This window comes from Carcharodon carcharias, chromosome 10 (assembly GCF_017639515.1).
Source record: "Carcharodon carcharias isolate sCarCar2 chromosome 10, sCarCar2.pri, whole genome shotgun sequence".
NCBI lineage: Eukaryota > Metazoa > Chordata > Chondrichthyes > Lamniformes > Lamnidae > Carcharodon > Carcharodon carcharias.
The window spans coordinates 158,515,675-158,540,983 of NC_054476.1; the positions used below are offsets into that span (position 1 = coordinate 158,515,675).

Here is a 25,309-nt window from a genome sequence, read left to right on the forward strand (position 1 = left end):
ATGACAGGCATAGATTAAAAAACACAGCAAGAAAGAGAAAACAGTAAGGGGTTAAAGGAAAGAAACCATATTGACTGTGGGAAAAAAGAGAAAGGAACCAATGTTCTGTTGTTGGGGATAGTGCGGAGAGAGAAATTGTTAAGCAGGGTAGAGGGCCAAAGTGAAAGATATGCACAAGCAGAGATGGTGTAGGAAAACAAAAAGGGACAGAAACTATATTGTAGGATGAGAGATGCTATTGAAAAATTGTGTTCAGCACACTCCCTACTTTTAGATACATACTTATGGCAGGCATGGCTCCCCACTGACAGAGTGACTCATAAAATTATCCCCTGTGTTGCAATAGTAGATAATGCTGTCAGTTGCTATAACAACTGATGCTTTCTCAATATTGAGCATGTGTGCACAAGCGAGAGATAGTTAATGCAGGCTAAAACCTTGTATTAGAGCTTTCACAGAACTGATTTACTCTTCCAGCATAATTTATTTCAAATAGTACAATTTTAACTTAAAGGCTGATCTGAACTGTTATGTGGTATATAAGTTACACAGTATAATTACCAACATATGGTGCAACAGGAACTCCCATGATGCTCTAGACTGGCCATTCATGACAATATCAGCCACATCTTGAATGAAATAACCTGGAAGGAACAGGTCAAGAAACCATTAATTTGTTATTTAAAAGTTATATTGGACTAGAGCTGTAACACACATATTCAAATAGGTGGATCATGAAATGACTGAATGGTTTAAGAAAATAGATGCAAAAAACATGTTTCCCACCCACACATTCAGTAGGTTCACCAGCTGCTGGAGATCATAAGGCCAGGAAGCTCCGGGCTTGAACCTGTGCTGAGTTAGCTAATTGGGTGGAGTGTAGTTTGCTACAGCTGGTCTCAGTATTCCTGAGGGGGGAGAGGAAGGGGGTGCGGAAATGGCTAAGGTTGCTGTTCCGTATTGCTGTCCAGTGACTTTGCTAGAATTCACAACTGTAAAAACAGGATTGCCTTAGCTCCTGTTGTTGAATGATCTTCCAGTGCTCACTGTACAGGCTGATATGGGAGGAATGACCATTGTACAAGATTCACAGCCTTCTAAAAAAAGAGGAAGGATTCAAATCAAAGGGTCAACAGTAAAAGTTGAAACCTCCCCTTAATGCACGTGGATTTTAATTGTGCACTTGGCATTAGGGCTGCCCCTTGATTTTTATTATTCTGTATTCAATTACATTTGAGCCAGAATTATAAGGAATGAACTTGCACTTGTATAGCACATGATTACCATGTCCATAGGGAGTTCACAAGTATTTCAGTACCAGTTATTTCTTTTGAAATGCAGTGACTATTGTTTGTCAGGCAAACACAGCAGCCAATGTGCACACAGCTAGGTTCCACAAACAACCAACAGATAAGTAACCAGATTTATGGAGGAGGTGGTGGTGCCCTGGTAATGTCACAGGACAAACAATCCAACTAATGCTCTGGGAACACGGGTTCAAATTCCACCAAGACAGTTGGTGGAATTTAAGTTCAGTTAACAAATCTGGAATTAAAAGCTAGTCTTAGTCAAGCAACAGCCTAACATAATCGTACTCACTGAATCCTACCTCGAAGACAATATCCCAGACACTACTATCACCATTACACTGGCAGGACAGTGCACAGTGGCATTCAGTCGGGAGGGAGTTGTGCTGTGAGTTCTCAAACTTGACTCTGGATCCCATGAAGTCTCATGGCATCAGATCAAACATGGGCAAGGAAACCTTTGCTGATTATCACCTACCACATCTCGCACCCCCCACCTTAGCTGATGAATCAGTACTCCTCCACAATTCCAACATCACTTGAAAGAGGCACTGAGGATGGCAAGGGCACAGAATGTACTCTGGGTGGGAGACTTCAATGTCCATCACCAAGAATGCCTCAGGAGCACCACTACTGACCAAGCTAGCCAAGGACATAGCTGCTAGACTGGGTCTGCAGTAGTTGGTTGAAAGAACTACTTGGCCTTATCCTCACTAATCTACTTGTTGCAGATGCATCTGTCCATCACATTATCAGTAGGAGTAACCACTGAACAGTCCTTGTGAGACAAATCCCATCTTCACATTCGTGTTGTGTGGAACTACCACCATGCTAAATGAATAGATTTAGAACAGACAGTTCTAGCAACTCAAGATTGGGCATCCATGAGGTGCTGCAGGCCATCAGCAACATCAAAACTGTATTCAACCACAACCTGTAACCTTATGACCTGGCACAGCCCCCACTCTACCATTACCATCAAGCCGGGGAATCAACCCTGGTTCAATGAAAAGTGCAGGAGGATATTCCAGGAGTAGCATCAGACATATCTGAAAATGAGGTGTCAACCTGGTGAAGTTAATACACAAGAGTACTTAATGTGCCAAACAGCACAAGCAGCATGTGATAGACAGAGCTAAATGATCCCCAAACCAACAGGTTGGTTCGAAGCTCTGTAGTCTTGCCACATCCAGTCATGAATGGTTGTGGATATTTAAACAATTAACTGGAGAAGGGGGCTCCACAAATATCCCCAATCTCAAATGATCGGGGAGCCTAGTACATTTGTGCAAAAGATAAGGCAACCATCCTCAGTCAGAAAAACAGAGTGGATGATCCATCTTGGCTTCCTCCTGAGGTCTCCAGCATTACAGATGCCAGTCTACCACCAATTAGATTCACTCCAAGTGATATCGAGAAACAGCCAAAGGTACTGGATACTGCAAAGGCAATGGGCTGTGACAACATTTCAGTAGATCTAGCCGCACCCCTGGTCAGGCTATTCCAGTACAGCTACAACACTGGCATCTACTCAGCAATGTGGAAAATTGCCCAGGTACGTCCTGTCCACAAAAAGCAGAAAAAATCCAACCTGGCCAATTACCGCCCCATCAGTTTACTCTCGATCATCAGCAAAATGATGCAAGGCATTGTTGACAGTTCTATCAAATAGCACTTACTTAGCAATATCCTGCTCACTTACACTCAATTTGGGTTCTGCCAGGGCCACTCAGTTCCTGACCTCATTACAGCCTTGGTCCAAACATGGCCAAAAGCTAAAAAAGAGGTGAGGTGAGAGTGATTGCCCTTGACATCAAGGCAACATTTGACCAAGTGTGGCATCAAGGAGCTCTAACAAATTTGAAATCAGTGGGAATCAGGGAGAAAGCTCTACGTTGGTTGGAGTCATGCCTAGCACAAAGATGGTTGTGGTTGTTGGAGGTCAATCATCTTAGTCCCACGACATTGCTGTGGGGGTTCCTCAGGATTGTATCCCAGGCCCAACCATCTTCAGCTGCTTCATCAGTGACCTTTCCTCCATCATAAAGTCAGAAATAGGGATTGTTTGATGACGATTGCACAATATTCAGCACCATTTTTGACTCCTCAGATACTGAAACAGTCCATGTCTATATTCAGCAAAACATCTTTTTTTATTCATTCACGGGATGCGGGTGTCACTGGCTAGGCCAGCATTTATTGCCCGTCCCTAATTGCTTTTGAGAAGGTGGTGGTGAGCTTCCTTCTTGAACTGCTGCAGTTTCTGTGGTGTAGGTACACCCACAATGCTGTTAGGAAAGGGGTTCCAGGATTTTGACCCAGTGAAGAAATGGCAATATATTTCCAAGTCGGGATGGTGAGTAGCTTGGAGGGGATCTTCCAGGTGGTATCTGCTGCCCTTGTCCTTCTAGATGGTAGTGGTTGTAGATTTGGAAGGTTTTGTCTAAGGAGGCTTGGTGAGTTCCTGCAGTGCATCTTGTAGGCGGTACACACCACTGCCATTATGCGTGAGTAGTGGAAGGAATGGATGTTTGTGGAAAGGGTGCCAATCAAGCGAGTTGCTTTGTCCTGGATGGTGTCAAGTTTCTCGAGCGTTGTTGGAGCTGCACTCATCCAGGCAAGTGGCGAGTATTCCATCACACTCCTGAATTGTACCTCATAGATGGTGGACAGGCTTTGGGGAGTCAGGAGCACTGTCGACAACACTTTGCAACATCCTATCTAAACTATATCGCTGTTCCTTCATTGTCGCTGAGTCAAAATCCTGCAGCTTCCTCCCGAACAGCGCTGTGGGTGTACCTACACCACATGGACTTCAGCGGTTTGAGAAGGCGGCTCATGGAGACCTTCTCAAGGGCAACTGGGGATGGGCAATAAATGTTGGCCTAGTCAGCACACCCACATACTGTGAAAGACTAAAAAACTGTTTTTGGTGATGTTGGCTGAGGAAGAAACATTGTCTAAGGCATTAAGAGAAATCCCAGCTCTTTTTTTTTTCAAAAAAAGACTAAGGAATCTCATACATCTGCTTAATTGGCAGACAATGCCTCGGTTTAACATTTCATCTGATACAGCATTTTGGTTACTGCAGCACTCCCTCAGTATTGCACCGAATTGTCAGCCAGTGTTTCCTCTGTGTTACACAGATGCACAACCATGCAGCCATCTGGAATGTACTGCGCAATGCAATAAACAAGCTGCGCACAACAAAGAAATATTAGAGGGAGCATCGGTGTTGGCTGGGTCTAGACATAGTAGGCCATGAGTATGAATATTGAGTCATAACAGCATAGGGCTCGAGTGTGATAACTCTCAGTCAAAAAAACTGCTAACATTAACTGTGGCGAAAAAGAAAAAGGTTTTTTGGTAAGATACTGGGGAAAAAAAAAAATCATTCACGAATAACTATTTATCAAGCTTGACAGTTCTGGGAGAAACATTATCTCGGCACATACTGGGCTTTGTGGAAATGTATCTGATATTGTCATCAATTTCCTGAGGTTATACCAAGCATTCTAGAGGAATGCTGAAAATGTGACTGGCTGAGGAACAGCAATGCAAATAAAAACATTATAAAAGAAAATAGAAAATACCTGAAACATCATTCTAAAAGTGGTAGCAAACTTAGTCTGTTTTAGTCTTTGCTGGTGAGTTATGTTAGTACGCCATGATGCATACTAAGCTTAAAAGTCTTTATTCATAACCTTGACCTACCAGAAGTTCCAGCCATTGGGTTGGTCTGGGTCAAAGAACATATTCAGGGTTATTAGGTATTCTTGGAGCTTTGAGCCCAGAATCTGCAAAAAAAAATCTCCCCAGCTGCTGTGATTGCTGTAGCTCACTTGGGGGAAGCACAGCCAACTGTTCCTTTGCAGGGCAGAACTCCTATTTGTCATGGACTCTCCAACAGCAGATTTCCTAGTTTCCCTCTCACCAGTACCCAGTCTGGTACTGACTGTTCCATACGATGCTTGGGTGCTTGGCTGATTCGTAGCTCAAATTGGAAGTGCATACTCATCTACTTTGGCCTGGCACTAATCTCCTGGCTGTCCTGATTTATTTTGCATCACTTTTGTTGTAAGGCTGGCCGAGTTATACTATTAATGATAGGGTTGACCTGCAGACACTACTTGGGTGGAAACTTTAAGTTTATTTACAATATACTCAGCAGCAACTACACATGTACTTTCAACTCCAACTCTACCCCTACACTGACTGTGGAAGTAGCTTGCACTACTCTCCTATTGGTTACCAGAGATCATGTGATCTTCCTTAACAAATATTTTTAAAGGTCATTGCACACTGAATAAAACCATAATTACTACATTCCTCCTCCTTTAACTCGGATGTACATATTATATTTACAAGTACATATTTTTCAATACTACATAATATTTACACTGGGTAAGGAATTTACATGTTCAGTCTTTCAGGTGGTTTCCTGATACATGTAGAATGTTGCAGCTCCACAACTTCAGATTCTTTGTCAGGAACTTCCTTTTCCGGAGCAGCCTGAACATCAGGTGCTTCGGTGGGCACTTGCAGTTCTGTATCAACTCTTAAAGGAACATCGGACATGTCAGTCCTGGGTTGAATATCCTCAACAGGAAACGCAGACCCAGTCATGATCACTGGTGGAAGCAAATCTTGGTGATTTGTCTCTCTCTTCCTTAAATGGTCCACATATTTATGGATGATCCAGCCTTCCACCTCCACGTGGTAAGATAGACATCCAGTCACCACACTATTTCACCTGATAACCACTTTGGTCCTTCCCTGAAGTTCTTCATGTCTGCCAGCTCTCCCACAGTAAATTTCCTCTCGCCAGTTGTATCTAGCTTTCTGGCTTCCCTGACTCCTTTCCACCTTCCCCTCTAAATTTGGCATTAGGCTCAATCTCATCCTGAGATGGCATTTCAACAATAACTCTGCAGGTGTGACACCTGTTGAGTGAGGGGTAGAGCTGTAATGAAAAAGAAAGCGTGCCAGCTTGGTTGCCAAGGAATTGCCAGTTAGCTTTTTCATGCCTGCCTTGAACGTTTGAACCAATCTTTCAGCCAGTCCGTTTGAGGAAAGGTGATACAGTGCAGTTTTCACAAGAACAATACCGTTGAGACTAATAAACCGTTGAAACTCAGCATTCATAAATACAATGCCGTTATCAGAAATGACTACTCCTAGTAGTCCTTGGATGGCAAAACTCTGACATAGTTTCTCAATTGTAGTGACTGACGGTGACTTCACCTCATATATGTCCAACCATTTTGAATGGGCATCGGCAATGAGCAGAAATATCATTCCCAGGAAAGGTGCAACGTAGTCAATGTGTAACCCCCAGGGTCTATCTGGCCACTCCCATGGGTATAATGGAGCTGTCACTGGCAACTTTTGAAGTTGCTGGCAATGCACACAATGCTTTGCTAAACTCTATTTTTCGCCATCCATCCCAGGCCACCATAGGTAGCTGCGTGCTATGGTCTTCATTTGGGAAATTCCTGGATGGGCACTCTGTAGTTCAATTAAAAGTGGCTCCCTTCCCTTTGGGGGAACTATCACTCGTGCTTCCCACAATAAGATGCCCTCCTGGCTGGATATTTCATGTCTTCTGTTGAAGTAAAGTTTCATTTCATCAGGTATGGGCTCCTGTGACCAACCATGTAGTTCTTGTTCTTGTACTCGAGATAGGACTGGGTCCCAACTTGTCCAGTGTCTGATCTGTCAAGTACATAACGGCGAGGAATCTAAAAAAAACAAGTTCCTGTGGAACTGGGACATGCCTATCATTTTCTTGTAAAGGCAAACGACTAACAGCGTTTGCAATTTGAATGCCAGGCCTATGTACGAAAGTGTATTCGTATGCTACCAGAATTAAAGCCCATCATTGTATTCTTGCTGAGGCTATGGGTGGTATAGTCTTGTCCTCACTAAACAAACCTAGCAATGGTTTGTGGTCTGAAACGATTGTAAAATGGCAGCCGTGTACGTACTGGTGAAATTTCTTGACAACAATGACGACGGACAAACCTTCTTTTTCAATCCACGAGTGGTGAGCTTTCTTGACATGTAACCTATTGGCCATTCTGTGTCATTGTCCATCCAATGAGAGAGCACTGCTCCCACTCCATAGGGAGATGCGTCACATGTCAGCACCAATTCTTTCGTCTAGTCATAATGCACTAATAGATTGGACGAATGCAACAATTGTTTCACCTTTATGAAAATTCCATTCTGGGGCACCTCCCAAGACCAACATTAGCTCTTTTTGAATAGAGAATGCAGGCGGGCCAGCACTGTAGGCAAATTGGGTAAGAACTGCCCATAATAGTTGATCATTCCTAGGAACGATCTGATTCTGAGGCATTCTTTGGTGCAGAAGCTTCTTTTACAGCTCTCACTTTCTTATCAAACGAGTGGAGGCCTGTGATTCTACCTGGTGACCCAGATAGATTAGTTCCCTCACTTGGAACATGCACTTATCTTTTTTTAAGACACGCTCCAACTTGCAAGAAATGTTTTAAAATTTCTAAGTTTGCCAAATGCTCTTTTTCAGTGAATCCTGTCACCAATGCATCGTTTAAATAGACTACAACCTGGGGCAGTCCCTGCAGTAAACTTTCCATTATTCTCTGAAAGATGGCACAGGCGGAGGAGACACCTAAAGGCTTTTGTGTATATTGGTACAACCCTTTGGGGGTATTAATTGTGACAAATTCCCTGGAGGCATTATCCAACCCTAGTTGTTGATAATCATGACTCAGGTCAAGCTTTGTGTAGGTTGTCCCTCCTGCCAGCTTAGCATACAGGCCTTCAATTTTTGGAATGGGGTGCCTGTCTAGCTTAGCTACTTTATTAACCGTCAGCTTGTAGTCTCCACAAATTTGGACTCTTTGGTTGGGTTTAAGGAAGGAGACCAAGGGTGCTGCCCATTCTGAGAACTGAATAGGTTGTATAACGCCCAGTTCCTCTAGTCTGTTCGGTTTACTTGTAAACTTAACTGACATTCACCATTATTCAATATTTGAAAAGTATGTTCCCCAATTACCGTAGTGGAAGCTCCCGTGTCCAGTTCCATTCTAACAGGTTTGCCATTTACTTTCACTGTGATAAATATTGGTTCTGTTAATCCAATTTTCAGATTAAACAATGAGTAAATGTCTGAATGTTGTTGTTTCAGGCTCTTCTACATTGTAGATTTCATTGGGCTTCTTCTTTTGTTTACAAGCCTGCTTGAATCTTTCCTTGCATTGCCTCATCGTCTGTCCATTTCTATGACAACAGTAGCATTCGATTTTTTTTAAACTGCCAAGCGCTAAGTCTGATTGTTTCCACCTCTATCAAAATTATTCTTTGAATTCGCTGCTAAGTTATTTTTCTTTATTCTTCGGCACTTCTCAGTGGAGTCTCGCCTTTTTCGCACCTCTTTCGGCTGAGGTTTCCTGCCCAATGTGGAGGACGGTGCCATTTTCCACACCCTGTATTGCTTTTGAATCTCTTACAGCGCTTTCCATGGTCAGTGCTATCTCTAGCGCCTTCTTGAAATGCAGTTTCACTGCGGATAATAATCTTTTCTGAATAGTGTCCTCATTCACGCCACGCACTAACCGATCTCTGAGCATGTCATTTAGAGTTATACTGAACTCGCAATGTTCCGTTAGCTGCTTCAAAGTTGCCATGTAGCATGCAATTGTCTCACCCGGGGCTCTATTTTGCGAATTAAACCTGAACCTCTGCATCATGACTGACAGTTTTGGTTGAAAGTGACCCTTCACGAGATCTACCAATTCATCAAAATCTTTGAATCTGGGGCACTGGGTGCCATCAAACTTCGAATCAAGCTGTAGGTTTTGTTCCCACAAGTACTCAAGAGGATCGCCCGCCTCTTCTCTTCACCCGTAATCTCGTTCGCTTGAAAAAAGAACATGAGGCGTTCTACGTATTGAGACCAATCATCTGTGGCATGTTCAAAAGGATCAAATCTCCCAAATTGTGGCATTTTGAGAGGGAATAACTTCTTCAATTCTAATGGAGCTTGTTACTTACAATCACTGGATGAGGTACAGTGCCGATTTCTTTCTAACTTGATTTCTTCTGTTCAATCTTGTTTTATCCTCATTGCCAGTTTGTTGTAGGTTGGCCAAGTTGTGCTATTAGTGATAGAGTTGATCTGCAAACAATTCTTGGGTGGAAACATTAGGTTTATTTACCATATACTCAGCAGCAACTACACGTGTGCTTTCAACTCCAATTCTATCTCTACACTGACCGTGGAGGTAGCCTGCGCTACTCTCCTATTGGTTACTATGGATCATGTGAGCTTAACAAGTATTATTCTTAAAAAGATATACTGCACACTAAATAAAACCATAATTACTACAGCTGTCCTCTTTTAACTTTTCTCTCACCAACAACTTTGTTTCAAGGGATGCTCCAAATTATGGCAGGTCTGTTTCCCAAACATGAAATAGTTTAATATGGGTGACCTGTGCGCTAGCAAGGATATTCAGAGTTGGCTTTAATTTGCACTGATTTGATGGCACTGACTCTGCTCAAAATCATGCATCTGAAAATTGGGCGTGTTGTGAATCAGATGGGTAAAACGGGAGACCACATATTCTGACCTGCCCAGACCAACAACTGGCAGAATCTGAGAGTGTTTATTGCCATATGAATATTTCATATTGCCAACAAATTGAGGAAATTGAAGAGCAGACAATTTCCAGGAAATTAAGTCTGGCTGAATAATCCTGGAAGATCCAGTTAACCTATAAACTCACTATTTGATTTAGTTGTTTCTGCACAAAAAGCTTTTCAGAAGCACATTTACTGCATTTCTAAATAAGACGCTCCTCCTTGGGAAGCAGTTTGAAGAGAGATAGGACTATTGTATGAACAAGTCTACACCACCTGCCAGTGGAATGCCAAGTTCTGCTTCATCTTTTCTTCCACTTCATAGATATCTTTCCTGATCTAATCAGCATTTTTATCACAATGATGGTGTCTTATTGTTTGTGAAAAAGATTTTTATGCATAGTTTGGAGTCATCGTTTACATCAAAGTGGCGAACCAGCTTCTTTTACATAAGATTTAAAAGACGATTTTCAGCCCTGGTTCGGTGCTGAAGTGTGGTACTTGTGGCTAAAATTTCACAGACAGCAAGTATTGTGAGCTTCTCGAAGGACATTACATAATTCCTGCATAACATAAATTGTTTGCTTTTCACAAACAATTCCTGTTAGGGCTGTAAATGGCCAGCAGCTAAAAACGGATCCCTTTTCTACCTAATTCTTCATAAACTGGATTCTCTGTCCCAGAATGTCAGTTAAATCAATTACTTTTCATGTTCTGGCACAGATGGTTTAGTTGTTAAAAGAAACAAACTGTCAAATAGAGGTTTATGGAGAAAGTATCCTCAAAACATTCAGCACCAAATGGATGATATTTGTTTCATGGTGTAGGAACTTACAGTCATATTGTTATATTTATAAATAAATATTGCAAATGTGCAAAATTTATTTCATCCAATCCTCAAAGCTGATAACATCACCAATGATTGAAGACACATTTTCTGTATAAACAGATTTACTGCTTTTACATTTTACAGGATTAAATTATGAAGATAAATTGTTAGTTTCTAATAATAAAAATTCAGGTTACCACTTCATAAAGTCATCAAAGCACCAGAAAAAAAGACGTAGGAGGGGACCTTAATAGAATTAGAATAAAGAATGTTCCATATATCCCACAAAAAGGCAGACTTAACTGGAACCCATATGGGTTCACAAAAAAATACCTTATATTTAAAGAAGTGAGTGGAGTTAAAGGCGAAGTTGTTCAATGTGAGAATGAGTTCAGCCAGGTGGAGAGCGGTAGGGCCTCCATTCATTGAAGAAATAGAGAGCTCTCAGACCATCCTGCTGATGGATAGAGGTGTAGAAAAATGGCACATCCCTGTTGGGCCAGAAAACCAGAAACTGCTAAAGCAGTGTATGGTGTTGGAAGAGTTGGGGATGTAAGTGGGAAAAGACTGGTCAAGGAGAGAAAAAAATAGAGTAGAGATTGGAAGAAATCGGTTCTGTGGAACAGGAACATGCTGAAATGATGGGTGACCAGGGCTGTCCTGTTGGTGGATTTTGGGAAGGAGGTAGGAGCAGACAGTATGTGGTTGAGGGCTATGAGGTTGGAGTTCGCAATAATTTGTTACTAGTAGAAGGTAATGGAAGCTCAATGAATTCTGGTAACCATGTGACCGTTATAATGAATGACCTCACAAAGACAAATAAACATCATGGAATCGTTTCAGCTGATTTTCTTCAGATTATTTGTAAAACTTCATTCAAACTGTGTTAACAGAGCCTTAAGCATGCAGGAAATATATAAGAACATAGGAAATAGGAGCAGGAGTAGCTCGCTCAGTCATAAAGTGGAATGCTTATCTTTATGTCTAAACACATCAATTCATGGCATAACTATCCTCATGAGTTAACATTAATAGGATGTTTTAGACTCTGTTTCCGAGGGAATACCTTTATGAATTGGTTTATAAGGCAACCTTAACCTCAAATCAAAGTAACTCTTTCTCCAATTACTAGGGTTATTTTAGTTGTTGTGAAGTGGGGCAATGCTTGGCAAGGCTATCTTTATTGCCTATACTTTGTTGCTTTTCAAGGATTTTTTTTGGCTATTTGTTTGAATGAGGATGTTAATTAGGGAATTTCAGGGTTTTGATCCAACACCAATGAAGGAACATTGGAACAAAAACAGAAGATGCTGGAAAAACTCAGCAGGTCTAATAACATCTATTTTGAGTCTTTATGACTCTTCTTCAGAGCTAAAGAGAAGTAAATTTATACTGTTTAAAGGGGAGGTGGAGCAGGTGGAGCTGGATAAAAGGCCAGTGATAGGTGGAGGCTGAATCTCTTCTGTGCATCCATCTATAACATTTTACTTCTCTTTAGCTCTGAAGCGTCATAAATACTTGAAACGTTAACTCTGTTTTTTCTCCTCCACAGATGCTGTTAGACCTGTTGAGTTCTTCAGCATTTTCTGTTTGTGTTTCAGATTTCCAGCACCTGCAGTATTTTGCTTTTATCTTAATGAAGGAACATTACCACATTGAGAGAATTGACCCATGGAGAGAGATTGAGCAGACTAAGCCTATATTTTCTAGAATTAAGAAGAATGAAAAGCTGATTGAATTGAAACATATACAATTCTTAAGGGATTTGACAGGGTAGATACTGGGTGGATGTTTCCCCTGGTTGGTGAGTCTAGAACAAGGGGTCACAGTCTTTTTTAAATAAACTCGTTCATGGGATGTGGGGATCACTGGCTAGGCCAGCATTTATTTCCCATCCCCAATTGCCCTTGTTCAGAGAGCATTTTAAGAGTCAACCACATTGCTGTAGGTCTGGAGTCACATGTAGGCCAGACCAGGTAAGGACAGCAGATTTCCTTCCCTCAAGGGCATTAGTGAACCAGATGGGTTTCTACAACAAACGTTTCATGGTTATCATCAGACTTTTAATTCCAAATTTTTATTGAATTCAAATTTTATCATCTGCCATGGTGGGATTCAAACCCTGGTCTCCAGTCCGTTCCCCTGGGTCACTAGAGTACCAGTCCAGTGACAATATCACTCTGCCACCGCCTCGCCAGAATAAGGGTTTGACCATTTAGGACTGAGATGACTCAGAGGATTGTGCATCTTGGAAACTACCTACTCCAGAGCCATGGGTGCTCATTGAATATATTCAGGACAGAGATTGATAAATATTAAGTGTTAAGGGATATGGGGGTAGTGGTGGAATGGAGGCAGATGATCAACCATGATCTTATTGAATGACTGAGTGAGCTACTCCTGCTCCTACTTCCTATGTTCTTATATATTTCCTGCATGCTTAAGGCTCTGTTAACACAGTTTGAATGAAGTTTTACAAATAATCTAAAGAAAATCAGCTGAAACGATTCCATGATGTTTATTTGTCTTTGTGAGGTCATTCATTATCATGGTCACATGGTTACCAGAATTCATTGAGCTTCCATTACCTTTTACTAGTAACAAATTATTGCGAACTCCAACCTCATAGCCCTCAACGACATACTGTCTGCTCCTACCTCCTTCCCAAAATCCACCAACAGGACTGCCCTGGTACACCCATCATTTCAACCTGTTCCTGTTCCACAGAACTGATTTCTTCCTATCTCTACTCTATTTTTTCTCTCCTTGACCAGTCTTTTCCCACTTACATCCCCAATTCTTCCAACACCATATACTACTTTAGCAGTTTCTGGTTTTCTGACCCAACAGGGATGTGCTATTTTTCTACACCTCTATTCATCAGCAGGATGGCCTGAGAGCTCTCTATTTCTTCAATGAATGGAGGCCCTACCACTCCCCACCTTGTTCCACCTGGCTGAACTCATTCTCACATTGAACAACTTCCCCTTTAACTCCACTCACTTCTCTAAATATAAGGTATTGTTTTGTGAACCCATATGGGTTCCAGTTAAGCCTGCCTTTTTGTGGGATATATGGAACATTCTTTGTTCTAATTCTATTAAGGTCCCCTCCTACATCTTTTTTTCTGGTGCTTTGATGACTGTATCAGTATCAGTTCCTGCTCTGGCCCTGAACTGGAAAATATCACATTTGTTTCCAATTGCCTCCAGTGCCTTCACATTTCTTGACTCATTCCTTCCCTTCCTCTATTATCTCTATCCCCTTTCCTTGGGATAGGTTAACCACCAATATCCACTATAAACCCACTACCTTCCATAGGTATCTCAACCAAACTTCATCACACCCTGCTCCTCTAAGAATTCCGTTCTTCCATTTGCTCCATTACATCTGTTCTGACCATGCAACCTTACAAATCAACAATTCTGGTATGTCTTCCTTTCTCCCTACTGTGGGTAATGGGGTCTTTGTCAGTGCCCATTCCATTTTCCATATTTTTGCTCTCACCCCTTCCCCTGCCTCCTCATGAAAGGGTTGCCCTTGTCCTTACATTCTTCCCCACCAGCCTCCACCTTCAGTATGATGCCATCAAACACAGCATCTTCACTCATCCAGCATCCTGAAGGGACCATTCCTTCCACGAGATCCTGGTCTTCTCCTTTATCACTCTCAATAACCCTGCCCCTCCCATGGCACCTTTCCATGAAAGCACAGGGGCTGCTACACCCAACCTTTTACCTCCTCCTTTATCATCACCCAAGGTCGCAAACACTCCTTACCAGTGAAGCAGTGATTTACTTGGACTTCTTTTAATTTAGTATACTGTATTTGCCTCTGCATTGGGGAGATGGGGTGACCGCTTTGTGCGATACCTCCGTTCGGTTGGCCCAAACTGCCAGCTGCCTGTCATTTTAATTCTCCGCTCCACTCCCACTCTGATCTCTGTTCTCGGTCTCCTACTCTATTCCAATGAAGCTCAATATAAGCTTGAGGAACAGCATTTACTCTTGTGATTAGGCACTTTACAGCCTTCTGGACTCAACGTTGAGTTAAAAATTTCATATCGTCACTTGCTCACTTTTCTAAATAAGTTAATGAATGACTAATGAAATTCCCAGAAAGTGACACAACTGAAAAGGTTACATGATTACAATTCGTTAATTATATTGATCAAAAGGGACCTTTTTTTTTTTAAAAATTGCAAACAGATTCAAGATATATTATTATAACCTATCCTCCTGTACAATAAGCAAAGAAAACAATTGAAAGTGAAACTGTTAAATGTAAATTTAAAGTAAAGGAGTATTCATTACCTCATCTGCAAAATAATAGTTATTTGTGTCATTATGTCATTTTATCACATTCTATGTTCAAGCAGTTTTGTAAATTATGTACTTGTGTTTGTGATGCTGCATTTTGTTTACTATCTTGCTTCCCGTTCAGTCTTCTCAGAACATTCTTTGCATCAACTGCTTTCTTCCAAAGAAAATGCATCTTTTTATATAATTACTCAATCTTTCCTCCCGTTATTTTTCTGAGTCCAGTTTTGCTTTTCCACGTCTGACCCATCTCCACAGAAGTTAATTTCAACAGGGCGTTTTTAGATTTTTCTCTTGTAAGAGATAGCATTGCCTTAGATTTAGAAAGAGCTGTGAGGAGTTTCCGCTCTAACAGAGAGCTTGTAGTGGCAGCTGGCACTATTATAAGGAGGGCAGTAGTGGGAGATAACATTATTATGGGGATGAAGAAGTGGGAGATGGTACTTTGATGGAGAGAAAATCAGTTGTTTCTCTCCACAAATGCCATCTACAGAGTTAATGTTTCAATCAATGATCCTTTCCTCAGTTCTGATGAAAGGTCATCGAACTGAAAGGTGAGCCAGGGTTTGCCATTCTCGCCCGCTGCGGGGCCGGAAATTCCTGCCCGACGTCAATGGACTTCGAAGTCACATTTTCCATCCTGCCCATGACAATTCCCGCCATGGGCAGGACCGGAAAATCCCGGCCGTTAACTCTGTTTCTCTCCACAGGTGCTGCCTGACCTGCTGTGTATTTGCAGCATTTTCTGTTTTTGTTTCAGATTTCCAGCATCCGCAGTATTGCGTGTTTGTGTTCTTGTAGCTGTAGATGGCACTAGGATGGAGCAGATATGGTGGAAGATGGCACTCTAGGAGGAAAAATAAGAGGCACAGGCCCTCTGATGGGGAGGGACAGGGAGAAATGGGAGCTGTAAAAGAATACCCCTTGGCCCTGACTGTGATTATTGGCAGACTTCCAACAAACTAGCCAGAAATGCTAAGACCAAATGTTGTACCCCAACTTTTACTCAGGCTGAGATCAGATAACCTTAGAAGATTGGGTATTGAACCTGGGACCTTCTGATCAGTATGATTTAATGACATTTTGGGTGGTATCATCAACCCTGCATGAAACAGAGTTTTAGTGGGCACCACTTAATTCATGTTTTTTTAGCCTGCTCTTATATACTACAAACTTCTAAGAGCAGATAAAAAAATATAATCCTAATCCACTTTTATTTTACTGTGCCACAAAGCACACCTGGCTAGAGGAGAAACTGAATGCTGGTGCTCTGTCATAAGCCAAGGCTACAATGAAACTGTGGGCTGATGAAGACTGGTTATAAGGGTCTGCAAAGAAGATTCTAGTAACGCTGAAATCTGTCACAGGTGCAAGTCTTTCCTTCTTTATATGAATGGGGCGGTACTTCATGCTTAAATGTACTGGTGCTGTATTAGTGCTTGCCTCAAATGTATTCATTGAGTTTGTAATAATGTAGCCAGCCCGTCACAAAATGTTGAGCTGTCACACCCCATCAGCAGAAATTTCAAAGAGGAAGCCTCTATAGCTTCAAGTTTTAAACAGATAACAAGATATCCTATTATTAATTTTAATAAAATAATTTACAGAAACAATAGTTAAAAAGGTACATTTTTGTTACTGATCCCCAGATAAATTTGCGTTTATGTATAAGCCATGTATGATTTGGATCCCAAGTTCCCTTGTGGTGAAAAGAATTGTTTTAAAATTCTTCCAATAATCAGAACATAGGAATGTAGGAAAGTGCAGGATCCAAGTGATGCTGCAGGCCATCTGGCTGACCCAAAAACAAGCTCCAGTCAAGCACCAACTTCTTTGCTATCTATTTAGTTCTCCCTTAAATGTTTCCTGTTATCTGCTTCCAAATATTCACCTTTGTTTGCGGTTATGGCGAAAAGATACATTTGCACATAAGCAGATTTCTGAGCTTGGTTTACACTTTGATTGACTTTGTGGGGAGAAAAATGTGTTTCTTGTTTTAAACTAGATCTGTCCAGTTTGGTTTTTTTTTGTATTGATTCTCTGGATGTGGGCGACACTGGCAAGGCTGAATTCACACTCCTAATTGCCTAGAGAAGATGGTTGTGGGCCACCTTGTTGAACTGCTAATACAATTGTTCATCATGCATTCAGGAAACGTTCAAAAAACATTAGAAAACAGTTGAGTGAGCAGAAAAACATCCGGTTAAAAATAATAGCATTAAGACAATAAGCTTTCACACACAATAAGGATTTTGTAAAAGCCTTTAGATCAGGGTTAAGACTGGGACTAGTAAGGCAATTTCTGGGATCCCATGTTACTAGCAGGGAGCCATGATTGCAGGGAGATAGGACAAGAACATTGTACTCCTGATTCTCCAATGTACAAACCTATAAGCCCAACTCCTCCTTTGGAGGGTAGGATTGCATCATTACCTCCAGTGTCTATTCACCCCGTTTGTCCCAAGTAACCTATACATTTATTTAATGTAACGTGATTTCTCAACAGGTTGCTCAAAAGGACAATTTACCAAACACGCTTTACCCCAAAATTCCATTTCATTTCAAAGTGAAACTACATAGGTTCAGTTTTGCAGAAAGCATGTCATGCAGATTTTTTTTTTTAAAGCCTTTCTTCTACTGCTATTCTTTTAGTTTGGATCCTGACAAGTTAGCCTATCTTCTGGCATTTACCCTATGAAATCGAGTGACCTTATCCTGACAGCAGACGTACAGACACAGGGAAGAACTGTGCTTACGAGTCTGGAGCCAGGATAAGCAGGCTGGTTAAAGTAGTGGAAACACCCAGAGGATCTCCCTAAATACATGTTCTTGTGTGAATCCAATTAAGGGAATGCTAAAATTGAAAGCTGCTTTTGAGGGCTTTAATCACCTGTTTAAAATTCACTTGAATAAATTAAGAGAGGTGCAATACTGAACACAAAATGAGACTCCAGCTGCAGTACACAGGGAGGAGTTATTCTTGTTGTTATTCTGCAGTGGTTAGTATTGGTATTTGCTGCATGGTGCCAAACCTATAAGCTTGTGTGGCTTTCACGAAGGAATCTAGCTCCAGCAATATTACAACTGCAAGACAACAGAAAGAATGCCAGTTTAAAACAATAATTTTCCAATTTAAAATTGGAAATTTAATATAACTTTATACGACAACATCACAGCATCAAATATAATGAATTCCTAATTTTGTAGTGAAGTTATTTCATCATGCAATAAAACAAATATTTAACAATTAGCAGGCTAATATTATCAAATCACTATGACCATTGCCACCCCACAATACTGACAAATTATAAATGTATTATAAAGGAGTCTTATAAAGGATTCCTAGCTGGGAGATCTATCCTGTGCTACACATTACAGTCTCAAGCTTTGAACAAGCAACTAGCTGTGGATGAAAGCCATTATTTTTCATACTGCCTATGACATTCTTTATGACTGAGATTCTCACCTGTGGAAACACAGACGAGCAAGTATGAAAAGGAACTTTGGAACGTTAAAATTTCAGTTAACATTTCAGGAGAGTTGTATACGCTGCAAAAGAGAAAAAAAAATAGAGACATGTTATACTGTTGAACTCTGTTTTACAGAAACCAAGTTGTACCACAGTGTCTGGTGTAGGGCTCCGAAGTTGGCTAAATTAATCTGACTGCACTTGCTTAGAGACTGCACCTCCTGTATTAATAGGCCATGTTATTTACTGCAGACAATTTCCTTTTGTAAGCTCATGCTTCACAAAGAATTGCTTTCAAGCACTTTTCAATTGTATTTTTAAAAATTTGCTTTTGGAACGTGGGCAACACAGACTAGGCAGTATTTACTGTGGGACTGGAATCACATGGAGGTCAGACCAGACAAGGATGGCAGGTGCCTCCCTGAAAGATGACAATCTGACAAGTTTTCACAGCTATCTTTTTTTTGGTGCCAGCCCACAAAATAACCAGATTTATTGAATTTAATTAGCTTGGGGAGAACTAAACTCATAACCTCTCAGTAGCTAGTCCACCACCATACTAAGGCCAATAGGGTACATATTTTCATGGGAATCCATGGGTAAATTTCCAGTATATGCCACCAAAAGCTTAATCGCCTCTTTTTCTACGCTATTTTTCTTGACATTTTAATACCGTGTGGAGGCTCCATGTACGACTCCCTTCAACACACTGCAATGTTACTCAGCATATATTTTACTATCTGTGAACTGCACACATCTATTTTATTCAAAGAACTGTATTCTTGCAAATCCAAATTAGGTCAGGTTCCAATTCTCTATCTGCATTCAGATAATTGCAAAATTTTTCACTGTGATTGTATTCTCACATCCCCAGGGCATTTTCTCTATACATATATCATAAAATGGATGTATTACAGGACTTTGTAAAAAATATCATTAGAAGATAAAGCTGGTTAGCACTGTGACTCCAAATCTAACACCCTGCACTAGACAGAGGGAGCACGCAGAGCATTACAGATAATCCAAAATACCTGGGCCCTGTATCAGACAGGCAATTAAAAATTCATTAGTATCAGGTATATTATGGTGATTAAGAAGCAAAAATAGCACTGGGGTTCAATTCTAAAGTGAGGGAAAGAATTGAAAAGCAGCGAAGTTAAGGTTAAATTTGTATGGAATATTGGTTGGACCACATTTGGAGTTCTGTGATCAGTTCTAGTCCTTATCGGAAGAAAGGAGTACTGCAAAAATGATTTACTAGAATGATATCAGAACTAAGAGCTAACACCCATCAGGAAAGACTGAACAGGATAGGGCTTTTTTCTCTAGAAAAGAGAAGAATGAGGGGTGACCTGATAGAAGATTTCAAGATTATGTAAGAGATTGATAGGACAGAGGTAAAGAAGGCAAGACCAGAACTAGAGGCATTAAATAGAAGATAGATACTAATAAATCTAGTGGGGAATAGAGGAGAAATTATCTACCTAAAGAGTGATTAGAATGTAGAATTCACTGCCACAGGGATTATTTGATGTGACCAGCATAAAGGGGAAGCTAGATAAACACATGAGGAAGAAAGGTAAAGAAGGATATGTTGATGAGGTTAGATAAAGATAAAGATGGGAGGAGGCCCATGTAGAGGATAAGCACCTGCGTGGACCTGTTGGGTGGAAAGGCCTATTGCTGTGCTGAAATTCTTTGTAACTTTGAACTTTGTAAAAATAACGTAATCAATTACTGGATGTAAACTTGAGGACATTAATATAATGAATACATTCAAACCAAGTCCAGAAAAAGATCATTCTGTCTGACCATTTTCTGGATTCCCTTTGAGGATTTGACAATTCAAAGTGCTATAGCTGTGTGTATTAATGCTTTCAAAAATCTTCGACAAAGTTCCACAGCAAAAGCCAAGACTGAAGCCTAATGAGGTGGTTTTCAAGGTAAAACCTAGGAATGCAGAGGTAATTGGCTGAACGGTAAGAAATAGAGGATATTTGTTGTTGCAGTGATATCAGCATGGAGGAAAATACTGGGCAGAATCGTCCCAGATTTGCACTAATTGCAGTAGCGGGCAGGTAAACGACATTTTACTCACTGGACGCGATGGTGGGTTTTCACGCCATACTGTCCCAACCCCGCCACATTAATTATGCATTCCCGGGATACAGGCCATTTCGATGATGGGTGGACTCCGTTTCGTCTGTGACACCATCATCTCGCCACTTCATCACTCCAGGCACCAGATTTAAAGTACAGCCGTGATTAGTGCTTCCAGCCCAGAAGACATGGCCCCGAAAAGCAAGAAGGCTGCAGCCCTTGAGTGCCTTTTGGACGCCTTGGAGGCCCCACTGTGATGTCCTCTACCCCCACTCTGGCTGCAAGAGGGACAGCAACATTACCATTCTGGCTTGGTAGGCGATGGCAGTGGTGATCAGTGCCAATGTTGCACGGAAGAGCTTGGCCATCCAATGAATGATTGAGGATGAATGATCTCACCCATGCAGCCAGGGTATAGCAACGATTTCATCACTCATGCACTCAAACCCATCACACATTTACTGGCATCTTACTGACTGCCAGCTCAAGGGACATCACCCCCCATTCTCACACACATACCCATCTGGACTCATCTCCTCTGGAGACTGCCTCCTCAGCCCTCACCACCTTGAGGCCACTTGCACAGATCAACTGATGCCCCCAACACACACCCTGGGGTACCCACTTCCCCAGTACAGCTCTCGTCCTGCAGCCTCTTCCCTTGCCTGAGGCCACTTCTCCCCCTTCCCCACAGCAAGACCTTGCCCTGCAGCCACTGAAAAGCCACATATGGCTGATCTGGTAAGTAGAGAGCTACCCGTGAGCCCCCCCTAAAAGTGATGTGGTGCTGCCTGTGAAGCCTGGCGCTGATGACTGTGAGTGAAGACCAAAGCATGGTAGGCAAACAAACCTTGAAATCCCAAGCAAAGTGCAGCCTGCTAAGTGCACACCTTATATACGCTGTTGTGAAACACGTCGGTGCATTTGTCCATTAACATGGACGGATGATCCAGCTTTGGGGGGGTGGGGGGAGGGGCGCGGGTGAGCCCAGCGGGCTGGCCTTATGATGATATGCTGATGGTGGGGAACGCAGCCTGCCATCAGTGGGCGGAGCAGACGATTGCAAACTGGTTTCCCGACGTCACGAAACCGATATTTGGCCTTCTCGTCATATTGTCCACCCACACCACCGAGCACGCCCGATGCCAGCAGGCATGGAAAATCTCAGCCACATAACAATGTCAGCACCCCTTGATTCAAAATTTTAGCTTGTACTGTTCAGATTTTCAGATGACACCAAACTGGGGAGAGCAGAGTTGAATCTGAAGAACCAGACAGAGAACGACAAAATGAGTTAGGTTCAATATGTAAGTGGGTGGACGAAACTTAATACGGATAAATGTAAAGCATTGCATCTAAACGGAAAAGTAAGTGATAAGCGGTGTCAAAATAGCTAAGCATAATTTGACAGAGATTCAGGAAAATCAGTTGACTTGACACTCAACTCTGGAACAGCAATCAACAATGGAAATAAGAGTACTGAGCTATAGAGTCCAAAAAAAAGTATAAAGACCAGATTAAGTCATGCTTAAATTCTACAATCCTCTGATGGGACTACACTTTAAATTCTGTGTCCGGTCCTGGCTACTGAGACAAACAGGAAACACCAGACATGTCAACTCTCACCACTTTTCCACGAGTCACATGGGTTTGATACCCATCTTGCCTTAAACTCAGCACTGTTGCATCAAGACTACCTTACCTGTCTTGCTCTGTGGCAGCTTGCTGCACTGTGTTTGTATTTCACTGTAACCTGCTACAAATCGAGAGGGGTGGGAAGACAAGTCAGCCTTTCATGAAGCAAAGTTTTACATCTGTCTGGATGAGAACCAGACAAACATGAAGAACATTTATTAAAATCTCACAGGGAGCCTGGAGTTGAGTTTGTAGAGGACAAATATATTAATCACATAGCATCATCGACCAAGTGAAGGATTGGGGATTCAGGTACAGAAATGCTAACATTTTATAACTGGCAAGGGTTTATAGGAATCTCGGAACAATGAAGCAGGCCTGCATATTTTTTGAGCAATGCCTTGGAAAGAGTTAGTCTAATGTTTGGGCAGTGCGTGAAATTCCAGTTTATCAAGAGTTAATACTCAGTGTTGTCACGAATATATTGAAAAAGGTTTATGTATTTCTGAAAATTAGGACCTTATTACTGGAGTGCTGACATTATGAGCGAAGTTTACTAATCAATTTACAGACCTTTCAAATTTCACCCACACTGACTGCATTTGCTTTAAAAACGTAAACTATTCTAGTGAAAGACAGTAACTTCGAATGTTTAAGTGGACTTCCAATCTGGTTCACACTTTGCAATCTTTAAGCTGGTTCACAGTCATTTTTATAAATGTTAACATGTCCAAAAAACAGCATTAGCTTGCAAGGAACACCACTCCTTGGCCTCCAAAAATTCAGGAATGAACGGGAGCTTTGCCCCAGGGACCCACACAGGGACTGCAACCTTGGATATCACTAGGACCCTCGGTTGTTTCAGCAAATTTTGGAGACGCTACTTAAAGGTTAATATCTCTGAGACTGCTCAACCTGGAAATCTGATGCTGAGCGCCAGAGGAGTGAGTTAAGGGAAAAGACTGGTGAGACTTAGGCTTTTCATTCTCGAAAAGAGATATTTCAGATTGTAAATGGTATAGAAAAGACTACTTCAAATTAAACTTTGATAGTAAAATAAGTCAGATTAGGGCTACTATAATTCTGCTTCACATGAAGAGAAAACTATCAACCCAATGGATTGGACATCTGGGTAGGTTAATGGAAATAAAACCCATTTTCAAGGAACAGTCCAATGCTATAGTGAGGGAACTGTGGATTTTTAGGAACACAGAAACCGAAATAGGCCAATAGCTGTTGTGCTATTTCCTTAAATCATGACTGATATGATATTTCAACTCCATTCACCTGCCTTTATTCCATACCCCTTGATACCTTTATCTAACAAAACTAAAGAAATGTAGATGAGCTAAGATCAGCTGAATGGTCTTTATTTCCAGACGTACCATGCAAGCAATAAGCTCCACTTAACAATTTGCAAGGAATAACTTTTAAAAACTGTAGATGGAAACAATTTTAAAAGAACTTGAATTGAGCCATATGAATGGTGACTCTCTGGGAGAAATAAGCATTATAGTTATAAGCATTCATTTTAATGAGCTGGGGGAAAATTCTGGTACTTTCATTTTTTTCTAATTTTTCAAGCAAAGTAACCAGCAGTGTGATTCTGATTGCTATTTTATTGCCCCTTGAGTTTGTGACATTAAGCACTAAAGAATCTTCTTGAACTTAACAACAACTGGAGTTTATTATCTACTTCTTATTTCTAGCCATTGTATAACTGTTGTTTTCAGATTTATAATTCGGACTTATTTGGTCATCTGCTTGAACATACTGATTTAGACATCTGCTTTTACCAAAACTAGATAAAGCCTAGTTCCAAAGGAAAGCAAACGCAGATTCTTATTGCATAAGGGAGCAATCTAATTATCAGCAACGTGATTATGGTAAAACAACGAAACGTGTTTTTTTTTTGCAATGCCCAGTGACACCCTGGCTAACACTGAGCTTTCCAACATTCCTAATGATTGATATAAAATAACAGGGAAAAAATGGATTTGAATGCACATTTTACATATTGTGAGGCTTCTAATTTTACTGCTCCTGCTTGATCTGTAACTTGGATTTGCTTCAACTGTTATTACTAGGTTTGTTGCTACCATAGTAACGTGCCTTGCAAGATCCTTCACTATGTTCACGCAAAGAAAGGGTTTGCAGTTATGTAACACCCATCGCATCCTCAGGATGTCCCATAGTGTTTCACAGCCACTGATGCACTTCAGAAATGTGGTCACCGTTATAATGTAGTAAAACACGGCAGCCTACGTGCACACAGCAGGATGCCACAATCAATAATGAGATAAAGGATAAGGTAAGCTGATTCAGTGGTGTTGATTGAGGGATGCTGTAGGCCGGCAGACGAAGAGAACTCCCATGCTTTTCTATCAATACTGCCATAGAACCTTTCACCATAGAACCTTAGAGGCTCTTCATTTCAACATCTCATTTGAAAGACTGCTTCTATCCGTGCAGCACTCCCTCAGTACTACACTAAACTGTCAGCCTAGATTCTGGATTCTAGATCAAGGTTCTGGAGTGAGTCTTGAATTATCACCTTCTGATTCATAGGCAAGAGTGCCACCATTGAGCCAATATTGACACCTCAGATCATGAGATACAGCATGACTATTTAATTTCATTTGATTTTAAATTAAATGATATATGATCAATGTCTAAAAATCAAAGTTTAGGCTGAAAGAATGTAAAGTCTCCTCTCATTGCATGCAAGATTAAGCTTGACTGCTTCAGTCCGCTTTCCAGTGGGCCCAGATGTTAAAGCTCAAAATTACACATAATTTAACAATTAGAGAAAAACTTCACTGGCGCGGCATAGGATGTTTCTCAGAGGTTCCTGGAGTACTTTATGCTTTGCCAGATCAGTGCTGTGTGAAATCTCGTGGTCTAAGGGTAGATTTTGCTGTGGAGCTCAGATCGAGCAGGCAGTGAGCAGAGACTGATGAAGCTCACTGGAAGCCCGAATCATTTTTAAGGTCAGGCCTCCTCACAATAAAAGTCAACGAGC

The 25,309-nt window shown here is 41.3% G+C and overlaps 1 protein-coding gene across 1 annotated transcript in view; it reads right to left on the reverse strand.

Annotated features, from left to right (window-relative positions):
- The window catches only part of tlcd1 (TLC domain containing 1), a 63,362-nt gene that overhangs the window by 24,219 nt on the left and 13,834 nt on the right, over positions 1 to 25,309 (reverse strand). Inside the window, exons 2-3 of the mRNA XM_041198017.1 lie at positions 18,550 to 18,632; positions 562 to 644 (exon numbers count right to left, since the gene is read on the reverse strand). Coding sequence (XP_041053951.1) covers positions 562 to 644; positions 18,550 to 18,632 — 166 coding nt within the window. The remainder of the gene's footprint in view (positions 1 to 561; positions 645 to 18,549; positions 18,633 to 25,309) is intronic.